The sequence below is a fragment of the Anomaloglossus baeobatrachus genome, chromosome 7 (assembly GCF_048569485.1).
Source record: "Anomaloglossus baeobatrachus isolate aAnoBae1 chromosome 7, aAnoBae1.hap1, whole genome shotgun sequence".
NCBI lineage: Eukaryota > Metazoa > Chordata > Amphibia > Anura > Aromobatidae > Anomaloglossus > Anomaloglossus baeobatrachus.
This window is the reverse complement of record NC_134359.1, coordinates 293,970,801-293,981,171: the sequence shown is the minus strand read 5'-3', so window position 1 is coordinate 293,981,171 and position 10,371 is coordinate 293,970,801. Positions and strand designations below refer to the sequence as shown.

Sequence of the window (10,371 nt, the reverse complement as noted above, 5' to 3'; positions counted from 1 at the left end):
TTGCTGCAAACTTTGGGAGGCGGAATAAACATATAAAGAGCAATTGAAGAATAGGTTTCATTAATCTCTTTTTGTTGTCCACCTTGCAGTATAAGTCATAAGTCGGCTTTATTGTTCCGGACAGTATGATTACAGCGATACAAGATTTATATATTTATTTTTATGTTTGGCTACTATCACACTAAACATGTTTTTTTTTTTTTTACAAAATAAAGTTTTTTTGCATCACCAAATTTTGGAGGCTATAGTTTTTTTTTTACTGTGTCATTTGATGGATTGTTTTTTTCTGGGATGAGGTGGAGTTTTCCTTGGTACCATTTGAGGCCATATAATAAGTTTTTTATTTTTTGATCTCTTTCTTTTCCACTTTTATTTATCGGTATAATAGTGAGGACATCGATCAAAAGGGAGAAGGGGGGACATTCCCTCACTCAGCCTCCTTAATGTTGCAATCAATATTGATCATGGCATTTAGGGGTTTAGGAAGACCGGGGAGGTGCAGGCACTGCTGCTGGCTGTGAAGGTTGAGTCTCAACTGTCATGTAAGCTCTGAGTGGTGATTGCGCAGGCACAGCTCCTGTGCCCTGAGTGAGTCCCATTACGTATCTTTACGTCATCTATTGTATAGATACGTCAAATGTCGTGAAGGGGTTAAAAAGCACTTTCACCAACTCCAGCAATGCTGATTGGACATTGGAATTCTGTAGACTGTATATGATCGGATTTATCATAGGGATGATACTTGCATATATTATACTGAAGACTAAATCCAAGACATTGGAGTAAGGTGGTATCAGATAACCTATTACGCCTGTCCCATAGTAAATAGAGACAACAGCAATGTGAGAAGAGCAGGTGGAGAAGGCTTTTTTTCTGCTGTATTTTGATGTCATCTTGAAGATGACAGAGAAAATATTAATATAAGATGTAAGAGTGCAAATAATCGGAATAAATGCCAAGATCAACATTTCAATACCAGTTATTACAAAAAACATTAGTGTCCCGGTGCAGGTTGTTCTTGTTAGTGACTTATGATCACAGAATAACTGGTGGATGATGTTGGAGTGACAGGAGGTCATGTATAAAGCTGAGGTTGCGAACATTAATGAGTTTAAAACAGCGGCTGCCCAAATCCCAATAATTATCATGGTGCAATTTCTCTGACTTAAGATCCGATGATAATGTAAGGGAAGGCAGATAGCGACATATCGGTCATAAGCCATAATGAAGAGGAGAATTTCCTCCGCTGTCCCCACAACTGTCAGAAAGTACAACTGAGCGTAACATTGTGAGAAGGAAACAAAGTGATTCCCGGACAATAACCTGTGCAGTAATTTAGGAACCGTGACCGATGTATAAAATATATCTACAATGGATAAATTACAGATAAAGACATACATTGGTTTATGTAACTGAACTTCCAGATATATGACTGCGATAACGGAGGAATTGATGAGAACTCCGACCAGATATATCAAGAAGAAGAAGGTGGAAATTAATGGTTTATTCCAAGTATCTTCAGAAAATGGCAAAATATAAAAATATTCAACAGACGTCTCATTCTTCATCAGTATTTGTTTATCTTTCTAGAGAAAACACAAAGACCCACCTTTACTAATCCGTCTAATACTTAGTCAGCCTCTACGTCTTCCAGGCAGTGAGAAGAAGATCCAGATTTATCACAATGGCGCACGATCTGGGGCAGATTTGGCGTTGGACACCTTTTCTTCTTTTCGGGTAATCGCAGGTTGACTTTTTTCCCAATCATTATTTTGCCACTAATAACTGATTCAAACAAATAAAAATTTGTCTCAAAGGATGATGCCAACTGTCCAACCCTATATGAAGCCAAAAATATGTGAACAAGGTAATTGTTTTCAAGAGCTGAAGTTTAGGAATCTTTGCTTCAGATTTGGAGAGTCAAAATACAAGATCAACCAAATATATTATTAATTTCTACATGTAATACATGAAAAATTAAAAAAGGAGCATGTAAATACAAATTTAGACAATCAGTTGGTCATCCCTAGTGATCCATTGGTTAATCCTGATGATCCACTCATCTAGTTTCAGTCACTGCAGTCTATTTTTTTTTTAAATTGATTTCTCAGACCAGATGCTTGTTGGCTGGATAATCTTTATAGGAAAGAAAAAATGTAATTCCTGTGTTGGGAAATAATTTACATTATATATACACATTATGAACACATAAACATAGTACAAACATGCTCACAAGTTAATATACAATATGCACATTCACGTGACGCATGCATACACAATGATATTTCATAGAATCATAGAATGGTAGAATTGAAAGGATCCTCAAAGGCCATCGGGTCCAACCCCCTGCGAGTGCAGGTTTTATTGAATCATCCCAGCTATATGATTTTCCAGTTTCCGCTTGAAACTCTTCTTAAGATGACCAGTAATTTTTTTTTTGTCCATTCATTCATTCATATATTTTTCAATTTTATAAAAGCTTCACAATATGAGGTCTTGTTTTTTCGAGATGAGTTGTAGTATTACACGTTTTATATTTGAGTTGTCATTTTTTATGGCTTTAGCACTAGAAGTCCCAGGAATTTCGAGCTCCATAGGGTTCCAATGGTAGAAATGTCAAATGACTCCTCTCAGGGACTTCTAGTGTTAACAGAGATAATATCCAATCCCACCATTTTTTTAGGAACATTTCCCAATTTCTGTAAATAATCTGCCCTCTCTACTGAGGTTGAATAACTTACAGGGAAACCCGATATGTCCATGTGATTCGCTGATTTGTGATGTCAGTTTTTGAAAAGGTATTAAATATGTGATTATTGTAATTGTTTTCATTATTATCTAGTTATTGTATAGTAAAATAACTGTCTGATTTATATTTTACCCCTAATTTACAGGTATATAGAAATGTTCAGTTATATACAGGCAGTACTCAGTCAAGATTGGAACGTGTTAGCTTCTCTAGGTTTATTCATAACCCAAATTTAGAACAATGCAAGGAAGAAAAAAATAAACCTTGTTGCTGATCTCTTCGGCCGCCCCGCTACTCTCCGCTCAGTCCTCTTTTTCCACCATTGCACATTTTATCTTTGGCCTCTTCCCTATAAGCCAAAATACGGTAGTTAATGGCGCAACCTTATGATGCAGAGTGACCTTGGAAACAGCCTGAAGATCTGGATTATGGTGAAGAGGCAGGAGATGTGGTGGAAAGAAGAGGACTGGACATCAAACAAAGGGGTAACTGGAAAGGAGACTATTAGTTTTATATAACAAATACTGACCTCTCCGGCTGCCCCTCCGTTTGCCGCCCACCCCTCCCCTTCCTATCAGCATGCTTTATCTTTGGCTTTTTCAATATAGACCCACATTTTCAACGTCGTCCCGGCCAGGGGTCACTGCACATCATAAAGTCATGATATCAATATTGCAAACTTGCGGTATTCAGCCACTTCCAGACTTACATTTCATTTTATTACATTTTAAGAATGACGACAGTATGTCCTGAAGATATTACTTCTGACAAGAGAGAGTTTCGTGAACATACTCAGTTTTTTTATTTTTTGTTAAAAGTAATTTTTAAAAACTGTAAATAGTAAAAAATAGGAAATGAAATAAACATAATATAAAGTGACACAGATGTAAATCCAGCAATTGACTAAATGTTCAATTCATATATCACATTTCCTATCAGAATTTGTTTTGTCTATTTTTGGAACTCAATATACTAAATCCCACACAAGTGTGCACCGCTGTACTAGAATGCAGTATATTCAGGGAAGGGAGCGATTGGATAAAGCGTGTGGAAGGATAAAATTTAACTTTTATTATAACCATTTTTGTTAAATGTATATTAATAAAATACATTATATTAACCCCTTTACGACCAAGAACATACTAGTACGTCCTTCGTTGCCTCCCTCCGGTTACCGTGGGCTCCAGCGGCAAGCCTGTGGTATTACCTGCTAATGCCTACTGATCTGATCAGCCTACATGTGGGGTTAACAGGCTCAGGTGGATCAGAGATCCACCTCTGCCTGTTAACTCGTTAGATTGCACTGTCAAAAACTGACAGCATGATTTAAAGGGCCGTGGCATAGATAGGACCATGTGTTGTCATGGTAGTGTGGGGTCAGCTGGCATCGCCATGACTCACTTCCTGTGGGAGCTGACACTCACAGAAGATGAGCATTTCTGCTAATCAGAGTGATGCTGCTCTGATCATCAGAAATAGACAGGCAATCAGACTGTGCAGTTATAAAGTCCCCTAGGAGGACTAGTAAAATAAATAAAAAATGTAAAAAAAGTTTTAAAAAATATGAAAAAAATAAAAAAATAAAAGTTTAAATCACCCCCTTTCACCACATTGAAAGTAATTAGTTAAAAGAAGAAAATAAAAAACATATTTGATATTGCTGCACTCTAAAATGCCTGATCTCTCAAAATATAAAATCAATTAATCTGATCAGTACACGGCATCAAGAGAAAAAAAATCTAAATGCCAAAATTATGTTTTTTTGTCGCCGGAACATTTTTTTTAAAATGCATTAACAGGCGATCAAAACAGTGGATCTACACAAATATGATAAAACTAATAACACCAGCTCAAGATGCAAAAAATAAGCCATCACTGAGCTCCAGATCCCAAAAATGAGAACAGTGCGGATCTCAGAAAATGGCAACAAAATCGCTATTCTTTTTTTGGACAATATCTGAATTATTTTCACCCTTTAGAAAAAAATAAAAGTATACATGTTTGCTACCAATGAACTCATACTGATGTGAGGCATCACACCGGCACATCAGTTTTCCATATACTGAACATAATAAATAAAAAGACCCCCAAAACAATTGCGCAATTGCACTTTTTTTTGCATTTTCATCGCACTTGGATTGTTTTTTCCTGTTTTCCAGCACAGTATATGATAAAACTAATGCTTTCATTGAAAAGTACAACTTGTCCCACAAGAAAATAAGCCCTCATGTAGCAATATTGACGGAAAAATAAAAAAATTATGACTCTCTTAAGAAGGGGAGGAAGAAACAAAAATGAAAAATGGAAAATCGCCCAGGGGTGAAGGGGTTAAAATAATGATGATTTATTGGTATTTTTGGAATGGAGTGGGCTTTTGCTGCTGTTTGGTTTTTTATTATAATTATATGTCGAGCAGCAAATTGTGAACTTCTCTAATTAAATTGGTGAATTTTCACTGTGCTCTCAATGTATGAGAAACATATTGTTAAAGCCCCGTTATGATACGCAACGACATCGCTAACGAGATATCATTGGGATCACGGAATTCGTGATGCACATCCGGCCTCGTTAGCGACGTCGTTGCGTGTGACACTTACGAGCGACCGCTAACGATCCAAAATACTCACCAAATCATTGATCGTTGACACGTCGTTTATTTCCCAAATATTGCTGCTCATTTTGGATGCAGGTTGTTCGTCGTTCCTGAGGCAGCACACATCGCTATGTGTGACACCCCAGGAACGACGAACAACAGCTTACCTGCGTCCTTCGGCAACGAGGTGGGAGTGACGTTCATGCGGCTGCTCTCCACCCCTCTGCTTCCATTGGACGCCTGCTGTGTGACGTCGCTGTGACGCTGCATGAACCGCCCCCTTACAAAAGAGGTTGTTTCCTGGCCACAGCGACGTCGTTAGCCAGGTAAGTACGAGTGACGCGCACTACCGATTTTGTCCGCCACGGGCAGCGATTTTCCCATGATGCACAAATGACAGGGGCGTGTGCGATAGCTAGCGATGTCGCAGCGTGTAAAGTGCCCTTTACTATATTCAGCTGATTGTTATCTCTTAATGCTTGTCTTCTGCTCACTGCTCTTAATTTAGCGCTGAACCATAAATAGTCCATGTGCAGTGATCTCACAATCCAGAGCCGCACATTACCGCCTGATCAGTCAGTGACGGCTATAACAGAGGAGAATCCACTGCCCACTGCAGATATCATACTAATATATTATTTATTCACTTATATAGCGCTATTAATTCCACAGCGCTTTACATACATTGGCAGATCAGAGCTAGAAGAATCTGGAGCCAATGCCTTTATTCTCATAGCGTCTTTCTATTGATAAAATGTATGATTATAATAAGTATATAAGGCAATCACTTCTTATTGATATATGGAGCTGATAATTAATTTTGATCATCAAGAGACAACAATCAGCTGAATATAGTAACAATACATTTCTTATACATTAAGAGCACAGCGAGAATTTACCATTTTAATAAGATAAATCCACAATTTCCTGCTCGGGATATAATTATAATAGAAAACCAAACAGAGGTAAAAGCCAAAAATACCAACAAATCAGGAATATTTTAATATATTTTATAAAAGTTTTATTAAAATTTTTTAAAAAAGGTTAAAATAAAAGTTACATTTTATCCAATCTCCCCCTTCCCTGACTATACGGAATTTATTTTGCAGTAAGGAATGAATGATCTGATTCCTACAGAAAAATTGTTCATAAAAATATAATAATAACCATTATTTTGTGTCTGGTGGACTTACCAGAGTAATGACGGAGGGCTTGTCCTGATGGGAAATTCTCCAGTGGGCGGCTAGAAGAAGCCATGTATGAGGTTTATATAGAGCTGGAACATCCATAACACGATAATCACAAATCCATAATGACCCATGAGAATAAAAGGTGTTTGGGATTAGGATAATATCCTCGCGTCTCTTGTGTCCTGAATTAACTTTTCCCTATTTTGTATTTTATACAATTTTTTTTATATTCTGCAAATAACATATTTGAAACTTTCTTCTTGATTTCAGTCAAAGTCTCCGATAATTAATGTGTGCAAAGAACATTGGAGCAAGTTTCTTTTTTGTTTTCTTCTTTTTTTAACATTAGTTTTTAATACAACGTCAAAAACTGTATATTTCTGTATGAAATCAAAAACATACGAAGACAGAGTTGTCAAACTGGTGGCCATTTATGGCAGAGATTGGGAAACCTTTTTTCTGCCAAGGACCAATTTGAATATTTATACCATCAACTTAAAAATGATCCTGCTATATTTGGTGAAACATTTAATTATCTCCCCCTAGTGTGATGGCTGGAGTTGCTTCTGTTTGGGGCGGCTGTGATGTTACGTGGTATTGATGATACCACCTATAACTGCTTTTCTAGATTTGCATTGGTCTGGATCGCAGGCCACTCTTTGCAATAATAGGTTTTGTAAAGAACTCACACCAGTAAATTTTACCAAACATACCGTATTTTTTTGGATTATAAGACACACTTTTCTTCCCAAAACATTGGGAGGAGAATAAGAGGGCATCTTATAATCTGAATGTAGCTTACCAGGGGAGGTGGAGAGGGGTCCTAGGAGATGCTGCGGGCCACGGACGTACTTCTGCAAGCTTACTGCAGGTGCTGTGCTGCAGGTTGTGCTGCCAGCTGTGAGACATGGACCACTATTCTGAAAATGTCGGCTTCAAATAATTGTGCCCGGAGTCAGCACGTGCACAGATGGAGCTCATAGCTCAAGATTTCATGTGACCATATCTGGCCCATTGATCTCCCTGCAGCGGACTTAAGGAAAATGGCACCAGGAGATGGCGAGTGCGCAGATGGGATCTCAGCTTGTCATTGAGCCAAGAGATGCATATCGGACACCCACTGTACCGTCCGCAGAATCACCGTATTCCAGCACCCTCCCTGCCTCTTGTGACCCCGTTCCACCACCGTTGCGGACACTTCCGGTAAGACACCACCGGATTAAAAGACGGACCTAATTTTTTTTTCTCTAAATTTGGGGTGCTTCTAACAATCCAGTGCGTTTTATAAAATGAAAAGTACGGTAGATGTACATTACACTACTTGTCCCCTCAAAGTGGGAAATTCATAACTGCTCCCTTTACATTTAAACTTCAAGTAGTGGGAGGTCTGCAGTACATATTTCATAGGAGAAGAATTCACCGCTAGAGATGAGTGAACTTGTTTGGTTTGCGTTTGTCAATTTCAAAGTCAGTACCAGCATTTCCGTATCCGGGTCCAAGGCGTGTACACGAGCATTTTTGGGAAGACCCAGTAATGATCAGCTATTTTCATTTTCCAAAATGCCTTTCTAATAAGATATGATGCTTTTGGATAGGATTGTGGTACTGTTTGATAAATGACGTGTTTAATGATGGGGGGGGAGGTGGAGATAGGCCAGAGGAGTGGCACACTTTTTTTTTTCTTAACTATATTTGTGGATGTTCTCGCAGCCAATCACGGTGCAGGAAACATGCACAAGATTAAGACACAGGGGCTTGTGTCTTTGGCAGCCTAAGTTGCATGTCCATCTGCATATAAAATGCGGACATGCGGCGCCGCTGCCATTTTGTATATGTTAACGCATACCACATGCAGTAGTGATATGTATTCTGCCAGGAGGTGTAGATTGGGTGAAGGAATATGGTGTAACAATTTTAGCACTGAATCTGCATCTCTTGGCAAAACCCCCCACAGTTTTCTGCCAGAAGATGCAGGTTTGTGAACTCAGTGAGAGTTCATTGAGGTCCCTTGAGGTCAGGTTATCTGCAATTACAGATCTAGGGCTGTGGGAACCTCCAGCTGTGACTACAAGTAACCAGAGTGAGGTCACTGCTCATTGCTGCAGCTCAGTCTCTGCCTGAAGTTACAGCATGCGGACACGTTTTATTGCTGCATGCTGCTAGTTCAGATGTAGCAGAGCTGGAATCATCATTGGACCTCTTGTGGGTTACGTCAGACCTGGGTATCTTGGGGGTTAATAAAGTAGTGAAAGAGGTTTTTCTTTCAAATAAAGGATTTTTATGGTGTTTGTGTTTATTTACTTTTTCTTGTAGATTAGTAATGGCAGTCACATAGACGCCTCCCATTATTAATCTCGGGCTCAGTGGCAACTGTAAGCTGCCATTAACTCCTTATTACCCTAATTACTACCGCACCAGGACAATTGGCAATAGCCATGTAAAGTGCTGAGCTTTTCGCATCTAATGAATGTGGCAATCTTGGGCAGCTGCAGGCTGCTATTTTTAGTCTGGGGGGCTCAGTACCCATGGGTTTCTCCAGCCTCAGAATACCATCCCCCAGCTGTTGGTCTTTATCATGACTGGGTATCAAAATTAGAGTGCACCACATGCCGTTCTTTAAATTAGTTGTTTAAATAATTAAAAAAAAGCCAAATGCAGTTCCTCTTATTTTGATACACAGCCAAGATAAGAACATGGCTTTATCTGTGCTGCTATCAGTAGATGGGGGACCTTATGCCAATTGTTTTATTGATTTATTTTATGCTATGATAGACCCGCAAACAGTGTCTGTGATTCCAACCTATCACAGATACTGTCTGGGGTGGAGTCAGACTTCAGCCAATCAGAGATGCCGGTGGCCGGAGAAAGGAATGAATATGAATTAGGGATAATTATCGGACCTGCAAGTAGTGTTGCAGCTGCAGGGAGACTCAGTTAGTATGTACCGCTTTAACCCTTTTGCATTCTTTTTTTTTTACAGTGGCCAATACTTGACATGGCTGTGATGAGCAAGGTGAGGGTGTATAAAAGACGATCACTCTCAATCTTTGCATACATGTTAACAATAAATTGGTGGAAGAGGTGTCTGCATTTCAAGATGTGATTTTCCTCTGCAAATCTTGTCATGATCCTATATGCACAGAAGTCCATGGCAGACACTTTTTTTTCCTGAAGAGTTGCCTATTGTAGGATCTGTCTAAGGTGTTCCAAAGTGATAGCCATCCTGTCCTTGCCAAAAGATGATTGGATACTGCAGAGCATCATAGGACCTGTGAGTTTCTGCTACTTATTGCAAACTATTGCTCCTTTTCTGAAGCACAATGTCATGGCTTTTGAAAATCATTACCTACAATCAAGATGGCTACCTCATCAAATGTGGGAGCATTGAAACGTCACTGATGTTCAGCTTGTGGTTTTTTGTCAGCTCGAATGACAACCTTGTAATCGTCATTTGCCATGCATTCAAGTGCAGTCCTGAAAAGTTGAACATATGGATTGTTGGAGTGAAGGAACTTCTGCAAAATAGTGACAATATCAAGGCGAGTGTTAGGAATTAAAGAGCATCTCCACTGAGCCTCTGCTTCTGCATTTCCCATGAAGAAGAGTTGAAGAAATTGAGGTTCTTCTCCTTGTAATGAAAGCAGTGACCCAATTGAGCGGTAAACCTGTCCTTGAACTTTAAATGTCGGCATAAATCCTGTTGTAAACATTTCTTTTGTTGCACCAAATGATGTCATTTGGAAGCAGGAGTTGTACTTCCTAATATTGTCCAAGAAATGCTTTGATATTGTACTGGTACCTGTCATCAGAGACTTTAGGGGATCTCGTGGTGACAGGAG

At 39.0% G+C, this 10,371-nt stretch overlaps 1 protein-coding gene across 1 annotated transcript; it reads right to left on the bottom strand.

The window, feature by feature from the left end:
* Nucleotides 1-617: 617 nt before the first annotated feature.
* On the bottom strand, nt 618-1,568 carry LOC142246756 (olfactory receptor 1f45-like). Its single transcript, XM_075319806.1, has one exon. It carries the CDS (start codon nt 1,566-1,568, stop codon nt 618-620), a length of 951 nt encoding a protein of 316 aa, XP_075175921.1.
* Between the last annotated feature and the right edge of the window lie 8,803 nt (nt 1,569-10,371).